The sequence below is a fragment of the Lotus japonicus genome, chromosome 3 (assembly GCF_012489685.1).
Source record: "Lotus japonicus ecotype B-129 chromosome 3, LjGifu_v1.2".
NCBI lineage: Eukaryota > Viridiplantae > Streptophyta > Magnoliopsida > Fabales > Fabaceae > Lotus > Lotus japonicus.
Window position 1 is genome coordinate 48,898,113 of NC_080043.1, and position 18,333 is coordinate 48,916,445.

The 18,333-nt window shown below is 41.2% G+C and overlaps 1 protein-coding gene and 1 pseudogene across 1 annotated transcript; both read left to right on the forward strand.

Moving 5' to 3' along the window:
- Nucleotides 1–10,030: 10,030 nt before the first annotated feature.
- On the forward strand, nt 10,031–10,396 carry LOC130749100 (uncharacterized; annotated as a pseudogene).
- Nucleotides 10,397–10,693: 297 nt separating this feature from the next.
- On the forward strand, nt 10,694–13,079 carry LOC130744257 (uncharacterized). Its single transcript, XM_057596449.1, has 5 exons — nt 10,694–10,767; nt 11,643–12,170; nt 12,253–12,484; nt 12,605–12,878; nt 12,988–13,079. The coding sequence occupies exons 1-5, from the start codon at nt 10,694–10,696 to the stop codon at nt 13,077–13,079; spliced, it is 1,200 nt and encodes a 399-aa protein (XP_057452432.1).
- Nucleotides 13,080–18,333: the final 5,254 nt, after the last annotated feature.

The following is an 18,333-nucleotide window of genomic DNA, read 5'->3' on the forward strand; positions in this document are numbered from 1 at the left end:
GAAAAAGCTCAAAACTTAGAGCATAGAAACGACTTTAGAAACGCAACAGAAACAACAATCAGAGGTAGGAATCGTGTTAGTTACCTTGATACCTAGAAGTAGGGACGAACTGCACGAAGATTGGTCAAGTTTTCGCGAAAATCTCATCCCCCCTTGCTCTCCACGAATTTGGGCCACTAATGGAGGAAAATGAAAGATATTTTGCTTTTTCGCCTATTTATAGGCGGGGGAAATCCCGGGAAAATGAAAATTTCGCGATTCCGATTTTTGCAGCACGTTCACAAAGGAATTCTAAGAGAGATTCTGGCGTCAGAAATCCAGAACTCAAAACAAATATCTATGATATGGGAAAAACGATATCGAAAATCTCAAAAGCGGTGTAAGTTAAATCTGTCCCGAAAAACTACTTTTTGCTGTGATCGCCGGACGACAAAACTTCCTTCTGAAGAAAGATTGGAAACGTCGAAACAAATCTGGCAACGTGGACGGAATCTTCGTTAGAAGTCCCGAATAGAAAACGTCTTCATCCATTGCTCGAAAATAGGGTTTCGAAGCAAAGAAATTAGCGTCGGCGGACATCCGAAAAGTGAAACCTATCGTGCGTACAGTCCAGAGTTCCGAAATGAAACGCTGGTCGATGGAAAAATAAAGAGAATCTTTAAATTTTCCGAGAGTTCGAAATCTCACTCAAAACGTTGCTTTAAGAGCGAAATAGCCTATTCTGGACACGCTCGCCATAAGGCAGGTGTGCAGACGACTCGCACTAACTCCGAAAACAACTACGCAACATTCCTCAAGCAATTCCTGAACTTTCTTCTTCATTAATCTTTCTCAAATGTCAAACTCCTGTCACGCTTACACTGATTCTACGTGTGAGTCGGAAACTTAACTTGTTCTGAAAATCCAGGTCTTACAAAGGAGATACCCTGGACCTTGACCAGAACGTCTAGTTGACCCAGATCATCCTATACCAGTTGTACCTCTGAATGTCGCAGACCCTTCAGGTCAACCCATTCAACCCGAACCAGAAAACTCAGTATCTAACCATTCCTCGGTTAGATCTCCAAACCCATAGGTTGAAACCTCTAAGCCAAACCTTGAGATCCACACTTCAATTGTCCAAACCTTAGATGTTGGTTCTCCTCAAGGTGCTTCTGAGGCCAATAGCAGCAACCACCCCACTTCTCCTGAAACCAATCTCTCCATCGTTCCCTATACCTACCTCAAGCCAAACTCCCTTCTTGAGTGCATCTGTGTGTTTAATCATGAAGCATCGCTGATGATTCGCAAAGTACAAGGTCACACTGACCTCAGTGAGAATTCTGAATCTGTTGCTGAAGAATGGAATCATCTGAGTGATTGGATAATTGCTCAAGTTCCTATTATGATGAGTCATCTCACCGCAGAAAGGGATCAGAGGATTGAGGCTGCTAGGCAGGGTTTCAACAGAAGAGTGGCTCTGCATGAACAACAGCTAAGAGTTGAGTTACTTGAAGCTGTTGAGGAAGCAAGAAGGAAAAATGCACAAGCAGAAGAAGTTGCACGCCTAGAAGCTGAACAAAAGCTAGATACTCTGAAAGAAGCTGAAAGGCTACAGGCTGAAGCTGAAGCTCTCTGATGTCAAGCTCTTGCACCAGTGCCTTTCACAAGTGCTGCCTCACAATCCACTCAAGCTCCTCACTCTGCTCAGGATGTTCCATCGACTTCAACTTAGCCAAGTTCCTCCAGACTTGACATTTTGGAACAACGTCTCAACACTCATTCGACTCTCCTGTTCGATATGAATCTAGCACTTCAAGAGCTCCTGCGTCGCACTGCTTAGCCCTAGTTCTTAGGATTTCTTTTGTTTTTCTTCATTAATTTATTTTACTTTTAGTTTCTTGTTTTCCTAACTTTAATATATTTGCCTTTATGTGTCATATTTGTTTATTTTCTTCCGTGTTGTTTATTCTGTGTTTCGTATTGCATCAATTGTAACATATGCTTGCAAAACCTTTCTTTATTTCTATAATAATTAAATCATTACATTCATCATATATTTTCCTAAATCTAGAATGGAGGATCCTTCCTCATTCTTCTACACTCTTGGCGCTGCTCCACTCTCTCTTTCTCCAGACGATCCAGTGTATACTCTATGTTGCCAAGCTTGATGCTTAGCTCATCTTTCTCCAGACTATCTTCCATCGTCTTGAGTCTTTTCTCCCCTGCTTCCTTCTCTTCCAGCAGATTCAGCTCAAGCTGGCACAGCTCCTGAATCTCCTCCACGAAGCAGAGGAATTCCTTCAGATCTTTCTCCAACTCTGGACCAAGATCCTCTTCTAGCAGTGTCTTCGTCAGCTCATATATGGTTCTTGAACCATCAAGGTGCCTAATATTGAGGAACATATCTTCCTCGAAGGCTTTCCGTCTGAGCTCTTCTAAAGCAATCCTGTATGATGCCATTTTCTTATATTTGGAATTGATCGTGTTGTGAAGCTTCCTTCGTTCTTCATCGCTTTATATAAGCATTCTCTTCTCTCTGGCAGTTATTACTACCGCGGATTCTCAAGGATAAGTCTTTGGTACCTGAAGCTTCTATTTACTCCTGTGGCCGGTGGTAAACGTTCTACACATGCATTAATTCTTTCTTTAACTCGCTAATCTCATTAATTAATTCTTCATCTTTTCGAACTTAGTCCTTCCTTCCGGGGGAGTACCTTGTACTTCATGCTAAGTTTTTCACACCCCAAGCTTTTTGCTTATGAAAAAAAGGGGGGAGTATAACCCAGAGTTTTTGATGTATATGCTGATTAGTGTGATTTTGTTATTATCTGGAGAATTTAAGAGTTCCACTGATATGACCATAGACATGTCACTGGGCAAATACAAGGAATACATTTCACTTCCTGTGAAGTGATTTTAGTTGACTCTGATATCCTACCCGTGACTCTGAATACTTATGCGCTCTGATTTTTTTCACTTAATCTATGTCATGCGCTTTCACTCTGAACTCTTATATTATTTAGCTCAGAATCTAGACATTACTAACGTTTTCATTAAGTCTTAGATTCAGGGGGAGCTATGCTCAGAATCAAGCTGTGACTTGGATTCAAAATGAGCAAAATAAACCATTCACATCAGGATAAGTCTAATTCTATTTCTCTAAACTCTGAGTGAATTCACTTTATTGTTTAAGAATTGTTCATCAAAATAATTGGTTTTGTCATCATCAAAAAGGGGGAGATTGTAAGATCAAGTTTTGATCGAGTAGTACAACTCTATGTTTTGATGATTACAAGTTAACATTTTAGTATAAACAATTTTGATACTCTAACGTGTTTTTCTGAGTGTGCTTTTACAGGCTCTGACCTTAATCCAATATCACACAAATCCGAAGCATTGTGCTCAAAGAGTGTCCCAAGCAACGCTTTCGCAATCTCTATGTTCAATCTGAATAGTAGAAAAGCTTCAGAAAATATGAAGTCAAACAAGCTCTGATGTGGACTCAGTCACTTAAAGTTCTGAAGATCTAGACGTTCTGACAACCCAGACACTCTAAAGGTTCAGATGTTCTGATGGTGTAGAAGACTCTGAAGATCCAGAAGCTGAAAAATGGAGACTCTGAAGTCCAGAAGCAAGATGGCTCTGAAGACCAAGTACTTCGCTCTGAGTTCAGAATCAGAAGATACAATGGTCAGAGGATCCATGCTTCCCTCTGACTCTGATCAACGACCTTCACAAGTTCCTACACGAAGCATTCCTCTGATTAGAAGTCTACTAGGTTAAAGGTCAAGTCTGTAAGAACCATGTTTTTAAGTTTATGCCAAGTGAATAAAATTCCTATTCACAATTAGGTCTGATGTATCGTGAAGAAAAACCTAAACAAGAGTTATCGAAAGGAATAAATTTATGAAGGAGAAAGTTCAGGAAAAGTCTAAGGATTGCATCAAAGTCGATAAAAGGTATAGCACGATCGATATACGCTTAAACCTAGGGCAGAAACCCTAGTAAATAGCTAGTTTTCACTTAAAATCATGATGGAAATTAATTCCAAAAATCTTCAGAGAAATGTTAGAACTTCTCTTAATCCATATATAACAATTGTTTCAAGGCGAAACCCTTGAATCTACAAACGTCCGATTCCAATCCTCGGAAGTTTGCCGAAACTAGAACCCTGATAGTTCAAGAACCCTAGAATCAACCGACGATGAAGACTTTTTCTATTCGGAGCTTCAAATGAAGATTCCACACGCGTACACCCATTTCTCTTGATGTTTTCAATCTTTCTTCAGAAGGAAGTTTTCTATTTCGGCATCCACTGCAAAAAGTAACTTATCGAGTAAAATAGTTTTACACCGACTTTGTATTAGTCACCTAAAATACACGGAGACCTCTTTTTAGTTTTGGAATTATGTCGCCAAAACCTATCTAAGAATTCACGGAGAACGAAGCCGGAAAAATCTGAATCGCGAAACTTTCATTTTCCCGCGTTTTTTCATCTGCTATATAGCAAGCCTCGAAAACCAAAAATCATGCTGATATTTCTTTGAAGAATTAGAAGATTCAGCGGGATGAATATCGTGTCTAAAATACGTTGGAATCGGTAGGAAGAAATCGGGATCGCTTTTATATTTTTATCTTAACTCTAAGAGTTAAATCCTCCGATATCTAAACAAAACTGTACCGGTTTACAAAATATCTATTCATTCTTATCCAATCTCTGATAAATATCTATTCAACCTTATCCAATCTTTGATAAATATCTGTTCATACTTATCCAATCTTGATAAATATCTATTCATACTTATCCGATCTTTGATAAATATCTTCCATTTCATTCCCTATAAATATGTGAAGCTTGAAACAAAAACCTCACAAACACACACACACAACCCGCGGCTTGGAGAGAAGAGGGAGGAGGAGATTTTTCGCCGATTCTTGTCTGATCGTTCCATAGTTCGTTGCTACACGTAGGTCTCAAGGTACTGATGCTAATCCTTTCTTCTGATCGTAACTTCTGTAGCTTTTCTCTATGTTTTTCTATGCTCTAAGTTTTGAGTTTTTGGCAAAACTATCCAAATACCTTCATCTTTCTATCTAAACTTATTCCCTGCGTGCCCATGAGCATGTTTAGCGGATTACATTTTGCCGATTCTCGCCGAATTGCTGCCGAGTTTCAATTCTGCTCATAATACCCATTTTTGGCTAAAGTTCCAACCTTTGGGCTTAAAACCCTCGACTGAGCTTAGCGTTAGTAAGATTAGTCGCCATAATCGTCGTTGGTATCGACCCCATCTAATTTGTTTTCGAAATTATGATTTTGAGTTTCCGAGCTAAAAATATTGACCAAAATACCCCTGCGACAGTTTTCGATTCGATAAATTTTCTGAGAGTTTCCTTGGCCTAGATATCGCCTAAGAATACCTAGGAATCGATTTAGATCGAAGAAAAAGTTCGGAAACCCTACTTTACATAGTGGCCGAAACCTATTGCTTAGGGTACCGTGTCCAAAAATAATTTTTGGGTCTCTATGACCTGAGCCATTGCGTAGCTCTTTCGATTGTCGAAATTTTGGCGCTGGTTTCGTGTCATTCCGAGTTCTGTAGCTCGAGTTATGCTCGTTTTAGCGAACGAGGTTCTATCGTTTACCCATGCTTAAATATTGTACTCTGAAGCTTCTTAAGCTTTGTCTAAACGCTAGTTAGTATTGTTTTGACCGAATTGACTTGTTTTGATTGACTTTCGCTTCGTTACTCAAAGATTCGTTTGGAGGAACACTTGGAGCAGGAAAAGAGGATTGTGAAGGAGTCTTGCTTGAACACACTGGACGAGTTCGAGGTTAGGGCAACTTACTTACTAGCTAATGCTTTGTAGGCGTCGATAAATTCGACTTGAATTATTGTTTATGCATATGAATTGTCTGGATTGAAAATGTTTTCTGAAGGCTTCGGCCGACATGGGAGATTAGGATTTATCGCATTGATATGTTGATAATTGACTCGCATGCTTAATTGTTAAATGGTTAACTATAGGCTATGTGATTATTTGTTCACATGATATTTGGATTATATTGATTATATTGTGTCTTTATATTACGCACTTGAATTGCTGACTATATTGAATATACCGTGCAATTATGCGAATGAGTGAGGAACGTCAAGATAGTGGATAACAGGTAGTTATGCCAGACTCCTGACGAGTTTTTGGATAAAGTTTGATGGGACGGGCCGAGGTTCGTACCCTATTATTGTTTTATGGATCGAGACATTCTCAAAGGAAAATTGAGTTTGAAAATGATATTTGAAAAACCCCATTTGAATTCACGTAAGAACTTGGGTTGTTCTGTCTAAGGCAAGAAGGGCTTTTAATGAGGCATTGTGCCCGGCCAGCTTACCTGGGAACTTCTCGGGCCATTACTTGGGTGATAATGGACTTTTGTTTTGAGACCTTCTCCAGGGAATCATTGGAATTACGGGATCTTTGAAACTAATAGGATTAGAGACGAAACTTTAACAATTTCATAATGAACCTCCATAATGTATTAAACAACCTCAAAACCCTTAATATAATGATAAAAGACTCAGACGAAAGTTTAGGGCTTGAACATTAAGTTTTGAAAATGAGAAGTGTCGTCGGATCCAGTTTTCTGGGGAAACCATTGTGCGTTGGCACTTTGCTCGATGAGCAAGTTTTATTGGTTGGCCAATCCAAGGGATAAGCCGGGGAACTAGTCAGTTCTGAGTATGTTGATACTCTTTTGCTCGTTGAGCAGTTTGTTTGGCCATCGAGATGGTGAGCCATGGTAAGTTGAAAGGTCACTGAGTGCGAGCTACATTCTTTTGCTCGTTGAGCAGTTTGGTTGGCCATCGAGACGGTGAGCCCAAGTGACTAGGAAAGTTACCAAATGCGATTAGCACTTCTTTGTGTACCTTAGGGTGTGGTAGAAACAATGTACTCTAGCTAGACACGCGTACCTTGGTGAGGACGATTCGTTGTTTGGCTAACCATATTGCATTCATGCATACATTTCTTGGAAAGTGTGCTGCTTTCCGAAGGACGATCTCAGATCGGACTTCATTGGAGCGAGATGCTTCACAGGAGCGTGCAGCTTCATAGGAGCGAGATGCTTCACAGGAGTGTGCTGCTTCACAGGAGCGTGCAGCTTCATAGGAGCGAGATGCTTCACAGGAGTGTGCTGCTTCACAGGAGCGAGATGCTTCATAAAAGCGAGATGCTTTAGTGGAGCGAGATGCTTCGGGTCATCGTGAGGGTGACATTTTATCCGGATCATATTTTGAGCATGACATTGCATTGGCATACCATGCACTTAACTATATTCGTTGATATATTGCTTATCGAGTTTTCAAGATATAACTTATTGAATTGTTGAGATATTGAATATTGAATTGTTATTAGAAATCTGATAACATGTTATGTATATACCTTAGGGTAGACGATACAGAACTTATATGTATATATACAACCTATATATATATATACCCCTTTATTCATCACATGTTGCTTGTACTATCTATTATATTCTGTGAGTTGACCCAAGCGCCTTGGCTTTGTGTGTATGGTTGTGTTTGGGCGGTCGGCCTGCTGCCAGACGTCCAACAGCTGATTCAAGATGGTTCGTCGTTCGGGGAGGATCCTGAGCGCAACGACCACTACTGAGCCTTCGACGTGGACCCGAACTTCATGCATGATCGGATGAGGGTCGATGTTAGAAGTATATTATATGGGGGATTGTTTTCACAGCTCTGATTGTCATTTCTCATTTTGGGGCAGGGAAGGTCCCCGACTATTAGCTTTTGTGTGGTTCTCTTCCAGGAGGATCACAGGGAGTTTGTCGGGCATAGGAAGTCTTTCGAAGGCAGTTTGGGGCTGACTTATCTTCTTGAAAACTGTATTCATAAAACTCATGGCTCTGACCATGGGATGCACTTATTCGCCTGCAGGCACTATCTCCAATTACTTTATGTTTATTATCTTTGGGTTGAGTCATCATTATGTTAAGTCTTCTATTTGAAAAGAAAACGGAAAAAAAAAATATTTACGCATTTTCCGCACTATTGATTTAAAGTCACTAAAGTGGCACCACCGAATTCGGGGTGTTACAAAGTCACTATCCAAAGTACAAAAGCAAATGTACTATCCTGACGACCTACTTAACATTCTCAGCCACAGCAGAAGCTGGAAATTCCAGAACTGCCCTCCAACGGTAGCATTCCCATGCAGCGTTCAAACCCTATTCCTTGGAGTATAAATAGAGGCTGAAGATTGAAAGATGCGGTTGGAAGAATCTCACACGCGCAAGCTATATTCAAACCTTCTAACCATTCTTTCATTCTTGAATTCATTGTGTTTACTATAAGCTTTTTAGAAGCAATCTCTTTGTAAACAATCTTTCTTAAACAGTTGTTTAGTTTACCTTTAGGAGATCAAGGTTGATCGGATCCTAGAGAACACTAAGAGAGTGAATATTAGTGTGAGCTAAGTCAGTGTATTGTTAGTCACTTGTAGGTTTCAAGTGCAGTTGTAACAATTACCTGATTAGTGGATTGCCTTCATTCTAAGAAGGAAGAAATCACCTTAACGGGTGGACTTGACTAGCTTGAGTGATTCATCAAGTGAACCAGGATAAAATCCTTGTGTGCTTTTCTATCTCTTATCTTAAGCACTTTATTTGTTCTTGACAGATTTGCTAAAAACTTTAAGATGGAAGTTTTATTCTGAAAACGTTATTCAAACCCTCCCTTTCTACCGTTTTTCATACCTTCATGAGGATGAATCCATATATGAGTTCCACATGCGTATAAGGGATCTCGCCAACTCTTCTTTTGCCCTAGGGGAACCCATGTCTGAAGAAAAGTTAGCAAGAAAGATTCTCAGGTCTCGCCCCGAGAGGTTTGATATGAAGGTAACTGTCATTGAAGAAGCCCAAGACATCAGTAACATCAAGGTTGATGAACTCAATGGTTCCTTGCAAACCTTTGAGATGTCTCTTAATGGTAGATATGAGAAGAAGGTGAAGAGTATAACTTTTGTGTCCAACGCTGAAGAAGATGAAGATCAGAGGGAGAAGGATACTGATGCAAGTATTGCAGAAGCTATATCATTTCTGAACAAAGCGTTGAAGAGTTTGGGCAGAACGTCAAATACAAATGTCCTGGACAATGTGTCGGACAATGTGAAGAATACTGAATTTCAACTCAAGGGCAAACATGAGAATGATACAACCAGGGCTTCTCATGTAAAGGCTCTCATTGGAAAGTACTATTCTGATGCTGAGTCAAGTGATGGTGATGAGGTTATCTCAAATGAAGAACTAGTTGAAACCTACAAATTGTTGTTGGCTAAGTGGAAGGAATCATGTACGTATGGTGAGAAAATGAGAAAAGAAGTCAAGGATTTGCTTGCTGAGAATGAGAAGCTTCAGAGTACTAATGCTAGTTTGCAAGAAGAAGTAAAGAACGTCAATAATCTACTTGCGTAAAAGAAGCAACTTCTAATCATCAATGGTAGCTTACAAGAGGAAGTTACTCTTTTGAACTCCAAGCTTGAAGGTATGACAAAGTCTATTCGTATGATGAATAAAAGTACCAATGTGTTAGAGGAGATTCTGGAAGTTGGTAAAACAGTTGGAGATAAGGAAGGGATAGGCTTCAAGTACAAGAGTGCAAATAAGTCTGTTTCATCTGAAAAGCAAACTAAGCAACCAATGTCCGACCCAATGTCGCATCATTCTATACGACATGTGTACCCTCATTTCAGAAAATCCAAGAAATCTACTTGGAGATGTCATCACTGTGGCAAACTTGGTCATATAAGGCCCTACTGTTACAAGCTATATGGATATCCTCAGTCTCATGATCAACCAAGGACTAATCCACAGGTACCTCCAACAAGGAAAGAGTGGAAACCTAAAGAAGGAGTTAGAGTTAAGTTTTACGGCAAGGAAGAGATGTCTCCACAACCATCTAGGGTGAATAGATCATATTCAAAGGATGTTGCTCTTCTTAAATCTCAGAGTTCTGGTGTAGATGTTATGAAGGAGTGGAGGAAGAAATTTGTTGCTGCAAGTTCTCTTGAAGTCTCAAATGCACCAGCAATTGTTCATGCAAGCATAGGTGAATCTGTAAGTGCAGATCCTAATGCTATTGTGCCTAATGTGATTCATGAGATATCAGTTGAATCCGTTTTTGTTCCCAATGTTGAACCCCATGTCGAGACATTAGTTGAGACTACTTCAGATGTGAATATGGAACCCTCTGCTGGAAATCCAAACCCCATTGTTGACACATCTGAACTTGATCTCCAAATCCATTAATCTACCTTGGGTTCTAAACCATCTACTGGTTATAAGAAGTCAGTTATTGAAAATATGCATGAATTGTTGTCATTCTGGTCTTAGAAGTGATGGTTTGTTTATGTTGTGCACCCTTTGCCAAATTTGTGTTAAAAAGGGGGAGTAGTTTGGTGAAGAACCTGGGTTGTTTCTGTTGCTATGAAGACTATGTTTTCTACTTGGGAACTTTCTATTTGGTAGCTTTCTTTCAAGACAAGGCAAGTAACTGGTTGTGTAGTACTCCAAGCTGCTACTGTTCAAGTTGCTACTGGTTTACTAGTTTACACTTGTTGGATAGTTAGTATGTTCTGCTGCTATGTTCTTTGTTCCAACTTGGCCTTTTGGAGTATGATTGTTGTAGGTATGGATGAATCATTTGAGGGGGAGTCTGCTGCTAAGGGGGTGCTTTGGTTCTCTATGTTTACCCTCTCTGATCTGTGAGTTGTTTTAGACAAAATTTGAGAAAGGGGGAGATTGTTGTTACATTATTGTTGTTACATTTCAGTCCTTTGCTTGGAACGTGATGTGGGCCCTTGAAGATTTTATGAAGATATGTTTTTATAGTTACTTGAGGATCAAGTAGCTATTCCAAAAGGGTTTTATTTGTGGGTTGTTATTTGTTGAAACAATCTTTATTAAAAGATTGGTTTCTATCTTTACGTTTGAATTTTGCAACAATATCTTGGAGATTCAGTTTTGATTTGTTGCTGCAATCTGTTACTTCAGCCCAAGAAAACCCTAGTGCCCAAGCCACTGCTGCTGAAGTTTATAAAAGGACAAAGACCTAAAGCTTGAAGACCACCGAAGCTAATAAAGAGAGATCAAGTGTTTTAGGGTTGTTCATTGTTAATAGAGAGAGATCAAGTGTTTTAGGGTTGTTCATTGTTCTTTGTCCTTGTTTCCTGTGCACAAACTTTGCTCCCTGATTCTATAAAGCAAAGTTGTGTTCTGTGTTCTTTGATTCTTCAAACTCTGATTGTTGATTGTTTGTTACCAATCAATGTGGCAGTGATTGAGGGAAAGTGAAAGGGGCTCTCATACTTAGGTTAAGATTCTAAGTAGAAATACACTGGGTAGATTAGGAAGTGAACTATGAACTGTTGCGTTCATGAGTGTCTGTAATTCCTGAATCTTGAGATAGTGGATTTCCTTTCTTTGGGTGAAAACTCTCCAGACGTAGGTGAAGTTTCACCGATTTGGGTTAACCATTACTGTGTCCTGTTTACTTATGTTTTTTAAAGATTATGTTGTTACTGTTAGTCAGTTGTCGAACCGGTTGTCTCAACATCGCGTTCGACATCTGTCCTGTTAGTGGTGTCAAGAAGAAGGTTACAGACGTAACGAAGCAGGAGAACGAAGGATCTGCTGCTAAGACTCCAAAGACTTCCCGAAGTTCTCAAATTCCAAAATCTGAGAAGGAGACAAAGAAATACAAGAAGTCAGAACCTTCTACTGGGAAGAAAAGAAGACATGTGCTTGATCCTGACTTAGAGGCAGATGTCGAGCCAGATGTCCCAGACATCTCAACCACTGCCAGAAAACGTTTGAAAGGTAAGAAAGTTCCTCAAAATGTGCTTGATGCTCCTGTGGACAATGTGTCCTTTCATTTTCCAGACTCTGCTCAGAGATGGAAATATGTGGTTCAAAGGAGGCTTGCTATTGAAAGGGAACTTCATGAAGATGCCTTGGAACTCAAGGATGTCATGGAAGTTATTTCTGCTGCTGGATTAATGAAGATTCTCAAGGATCTTGGCAGATGTTTTGACAAGCTTGTTAGGGAGTTCATTGTGAACATCCCTGCTGATTGTGATGATGCTTCCAGTACTGAGTACAGGAAAGTGTTTGTGAGGGGGAAGTGCATCAACTTCTCTCCTGAAGTGATCAATGAGTTTTTGGGCAAAAACCCTGTTGTTGTGGCTCAGGGAGGAGCCTGATTTGAATAGGGTTGCTACAACCCTTACTAGGAAGTTGGTCAGGAAGTGGCCTAAGAAGGGATTGCTTCCATCTGGGAAACTTTCTACCAAATATGTTGTTCTCTACAAGATTGGTACTGCCAATTGGATGGCCACCAATCACTTGTCTGGTGTGACTCCACCTCTGGCCAGAATGCTTTATTTGGTTGGAACTGGGGGTGAGTTTGATTTTGGAAAGCTGGTTTTTGAGCAGACTCTCAAGCATGTTGGATCATATGCTGTGAAGCTGCCTATTCTGCTTCCTTGTCTTCTCTCAGAGATCATTGCACATCAACAACCTACTATTGTGAGGGCTGATTAGTCTCAAGGTAAGAAGCCTTTGCCTCTCAAGTTTGATTACCGGTTATTTGCTGGGACGCATGTTCCAGACATTGTGCTCTCTGCCGCAAAGGGAACTGTCAGTGCCAGTGGCACTAAGGTAGTTGGTTCTAGCAAGGAAGACATCTTGGCTGAGTTGAAGGCTGTCTCCAAGTCTCTTGGTGACACCATTCAAGCTTGCAAGGTCAGAAAATTCAATGTTGATCAACTCATCAAGGCTATGTCAGATGGTGCAACTATTGCTGCTGAAGGAGAAAGTGAAGAAGAGGAAGCTGAGGCTGCTGCTGATGAAGAAGAAGATGTTGAGACTGAGGAGGTTGTAGAAGAATAAGAGCACATCTCTTTGATTTGTTCTTTTTCTTTTAGATGTATTTGAGCCCTGTGTGGCTATGTGCTCTCTTTATTTGCTCCTGGTCTGTATAATTCTTGAACACGGTGCTGATGACTTCTGTGGATAGCTCTGGTAAGCACTAGGATGATATTCTGGTATGACTACCTTTGCCAAATTATGCTAATAAGGGGGAGTAATTAGTAGCATGTGGTTATCTCTGGTTTGGTAGCTTCTTTATGGCTTTCTGCTATTGTGGTTTGGTAGTGTGGTTTGGTAGCTTCTTGCTACTGTGTAGTTGTGTGTTCTATTCAAACAACGTCTTGTTGTTTGTGATAGTTGATTGTGTGCTGCTGTGCTAAAACTCTGATATGGTGTTCTGCTGCACTGAGAATGGTTCTGAGATTGAAATATGCATAGTTGATGCTACTAGCTATGTTGGTGTGTAAGCTACCTTGTTTTTGTGGATGCTCTTCTATGTTGATTCAAGTGATTCAAGTTCCAAGCTGCTGAAGAGTTCTTTATGGTAGTGGATTGTATTAGCTAGAATTTAACACAGGGGGAGATTGTTGTTCCTTTGTTATGTTGTCTGCATTTTAGCTAAGTTAAATTTTTGGCCAACATGTCGGACCCGATGTCACAACATCTTGCCTATGACATCTGTCCCTGCAAAACCTGCAATGAGTTGGCTAGGTTTTCTGTGAAGCTTCGTTTTGCTTACTTGGTGATCAAGATAGGGTATTTCTGGAAGCTTCTATGCGGCGTTAAAGGATTATATTCTATGTGATCAAATCGGTTTCAATGATTTGATCTTAGGATTTTGTGGGAGTTTTATTTATGGAAAAGGAAACTTTTTATTGAAGACTTTTCTGCTGATTTGTTTCCTGGAAACTCCCTGCGTGTTGTGTGGACCTTTGCTCGTTAAATCCCATCGAAGACAAGGCCTGGATGACTGGTATATATGAAGACCGAAACCTAGTGTTTCGGTAGAGAGCTTCTGTTGAGTAAAACTAGGGTTTACTCTTGTCTGTGTTCACACTTGTTGTTCTCTCAGCATATTCATGTGTTGATTCTTTGGCTGAGAGTTGTGTTTTTGTTGTTTGATCATGAGATCTGTCTTTGCTCTTGTTTTGAGCTTTTGAATCACTGTGGTAGTGATTGAGAGAAAGTGAGAGGGGCTCTCATACTTAGGGGGAGGACTAAGTAATAATCACTTGTAGAGATAGGTAGAAAACGTTGTGAACTGTGGCAGTTCAGTTAAGACCTTTTGTCTACAATTTCTCTGAATAGTGGATTATCTTTCTCTTGGGTGAAAACCCTCCAGACGTAGGTGATTTTGCACCGAACTGGGTTAACAATCCCTTGTGTCTTGTCTCTTTTTATGTTCTTTATATTGCATATTCAATTAACTGTTTTGTATCATGTTGTACAAGATGTCTTAGACATCTGGTAGAACATCTGTCCGCGTGTGCCAGAATTTCAAAGGTAGCGAACAGAATTGGCAATGGATAAAACAACATACGTTTCAATACAAGGCAAGCCCTAAGGGGCGATCAAACTCTAAGCGGTTAACAAAAAAGTAAGCAATATTACAATTAAATATTGGCATTATTATTAACATTTCCTTCGTTCCCAGCGTTCAAAAAATCAATGTTGCCAACCCCCGGGGGGTCATCCGGGCCGACCAAGCTAGTAGGAGTGATCTCTTTGAACATCCTCATGGGACGGACATCAAGGTCATTGAAGAGATGACAAACTTGGGCTTTGGCGAGGAAGAAACCATAGTCGTGTTGTTCAGCAACGGCAAGGGCAGCTTTACTCTTCAACCAACTTTCAAGATTCTCAGCGTCAACCTTGGCCTGGGACTTTTTCGCGGTGATGATCTCGTCTTTCGCCGCCAGGTCGGTCTTTGCTTGATCCTTTAAGTTGGCGATCACTTTGTCCTTTCCGCTAGTTCTATGCTCTTGGCTGCGATGGTTTCCTCCTTAGCAACGACCTCTCGCAGTGTCTTTTGTTTTTGCGCCTTCAATTAAGTTTTGGCTCAGTTGGTTTCTTTCCCCAACTTGACCAGTGCCTCCTCGAAGGTGGCTTTCTGGGTGGATAGTTGGTTTTCCAAGGACTTGCACCTCTCATCGTGCTCAGAGTTGGCGGCGCGAAGCTGGCTCACCTCTTGACGCAACCTCTCAACATCTTTGGCGGTAGAACCGTAGTTCTTAAATGTGTGTCTAAAGATGCTTCTGGCCAGAAGGAGACTCGACATGGCCTCTTCAGCCATGTAGTCCAAACCTTTATCCAGCACCTCTTCCTCTAACTTCTCAAAGTTGACTTGCGTGAGGATGAAGGCGATGGGGTCATCGGTGTCCTTGAAAGTGAAGGGGTGGTCATGGGCAAGGCCTTCTTTTTCACCTCCGGGGCAGGGAGCTTGCCGGGGTCTATCTGTGTTTTGGAGCGGCAGTTGCGGTTGTTTGGGTTGATTGTGTGACGAAGTACTGGTTTGGCAAAGGGAAGAGCTTGGCGGGACCTCCGTCTCGCCCTGATGGAGAATGGTTTTTCCCCTTCGAGAGGATCGGGAGGTTGGAACAGGAACTTCAACCCATCCTCAAACCTCGGCACAGATAAGGAGGTGAGCCCGACATCGGCCGTAGACTGGTCAACAAGGAGAGGAGTCTTCTTCTTGGGCAGCGGGCGAGGAACCTCGTCGTCAGGATCTTGTGAAGGCCATTTCTTTTTCTTTGGCAAGTCCAGTTTCTTCTTTCCACCCACAGTGTTGAATAATGGAGGAAACTGAGCAACCCTCTTTCGGGCGAGGACGCTCAAAAGCTCGGCATTAGTGAACTTCATGTCCTCTGTAAAAAGTATATCAAAAGGGTTAAAATAAAACAACGTGTGTAGGAAAAGAGGCGATGAAAATAGCAATGTAATAAATCAGTTAAGGTGGGGAAAAAAAATGGCGAAGGCATAGAGACCTAAATACTTAGGAGTCAGCGACACCTGGTAAAGGCCACCGTGCGACCTATTCGGGGCGGATTATGGAGGACCGCGTCGATCGACTGGGGCACCTGACGGAGGGAGTGCTGAGGAGGTACACCGTGAGCTTCAACTTGCCACCTGGCGTACACTGCGGACCAGGAGTGGGAGCACCACCACCACTGTCATCTTTTGATGACGAGGACCCCTCAGAGGAGGAGCCTGTGGGAGGGACTTCTGCGGAGTCTAGCTCGGGCCCTACGCCCGTGAGGCCGGCACCGGAGCGCATCGGGGTAGCGAGAGGGGGTATGATGGTGTACATAGACTTGGTCGTTCTGGATTCAGATTCGGACGACGATCACGCTAGCATGTAGGACTGAGTGCTGGTGTGAGCTCCTCGAGATAGGATTAGTGTAGGAGTAGAGTCTTAGCTCTGACTGTCATGCTTCTAGTTGGGGACAGGGTAGTTTCCTGCCGATAGCTTTTTGTGTGGTTTCTCTACGGAAATCACAGAGAGTTGGTTGGACTAGGGGGTCTTGTTTTTAGGCCGTTTGGGCTAACTTATTCTCATTTATGAGGGATGGTGTTACGAATACTTAAATTTTCCTTTGGACTGTACATATTGCCTACGGGCGCCACTTTTTCTATTTCCCGTCACTGGAGGATACTCGTGACGTGGTTTGTTACTTACAGCGGGGGCTGTAAATATTATTGTACATTAGTTCTGTTATCTTTTGTCGTCGAGTTTATTTCTTTCAGTTTTGATTATATTATCGAAAAAAAATATTCACGTTTTTTTCCGCTTTTTCTTTTTGGTTACTAAAGTGACGCTACCGAAATCGAGGTGTGACAAAGACCATCACATCACCATCCAACTCCATTAGTACACTCTTGGAACTTAGTATCACATGTATGTACTTTAATACCAAAAAAATACTCATCCAAGTCTTCTCCAAATTCTGATTACACGTACAACTCTCTTACTTCACCATAAACTTCAGCCAAACATTTATTCCCCACCATCATTACCTTTACAAACCAACAAAAAACAATCATTTTCACAAAGTTCCATGCATTATGATGCATAGCACATGTACATGACATTACATCATGAAAACCATTGCATTATTCCTTCTGAAACTTGATGCCACGCATACCATCCCTTCACCATCTGAATTCATCATTTCTAACATTTAATTCTAACACTATTCACTCCATAAACCAACAAAATAGTCATCATGACAAATAGGAATGAATAGTAAAACTGAAACATTTTTTGCAATATGCTCTGCTCTTTTCCAGCCCATAAATGAGCTTCAGACCTGCTCAGAGATTAGGAGTTAATCACCTTGCATGAAACTCCATTGGTGAAGAAACTAGCTTAAGGAAATAACCATGATTCTTTGCTTAATCACTCCAGCTCTATAAATTCGTGCATTCTGAACTCTTGAGGTCCTAGGACACTAAAACTTAGTCTCAGAAACGTGAGAGACAGAGTGAGACGCTCTCAGCCCCTCTCGAATTCAAGAATTAAAGCTTCAAAGCTTCTCCTCTTCGAATTTCCATTTTCATTCACTAATTCCTCTTCAAATATGTCCCAATGTGTTTCTGCAAGTCCCTACATTAATTCTGGGCAAACTTTGGCAAGTTTTGGTCAAGAAAACGTGAAGAAGAAGAAGTCTGAACTTCTCCGGCGAAGCTGCCCAGTTTCCGGCGATGAAAGCCGACCTGTAACGGCTCTTTTCTCCTTCCTCCGATCGACCCACTACACGAAACCATCACCATTCTCTTTCTATAAGCAAGACGCACCTGTCCATGGTCTCAGATCCCTCAAACTCTGTCAATGCTGCAGCTCCGGTCATCTTCTCCGGCGAGCCTTCTCGCCGGAAAATCGCGAATCTGAGCTCTGGTGCGTTCTGACCTTCCCGATCATGTTTTTAACCTCTGTTTCATCATTTAGGACATTAAAGACATGGTTTTAGGACCTGGGCATATCATTTTCGAACTGAACAAGGAAATGAACAAACAAGGCAAGTTTATTGAATTCTGTAGCTTTCTGGACAGCTAGGATTAATTAGCAACGTTTTTCTGATCATTAAGAATGATATTAGGAAAGTGGAAGAGAAGGCATGGAAATGAAAGTCTTCATTTTCCCTTCTATGGCTTCCATGGAAATGGCCAACAAGGTGCTGAACAACATGAGTTATGCCCTGTAGTTTCTGGATGAGGTTCCATAAAAGAGAATCATCAGACCTGAAAGTTGAAGGTGCGAAAAACACTAGAAAGGGGGGAGGGGTTTGAATAGAGTTTTTAAATAAAATGATTCCCTTTTAAACTTTTTGCAAACTCAAGGATAAGAACAAGGTGGTGAAGAATATGAAGTAAACCACGCAAGTATTTTATCCTGGTTCACTTGA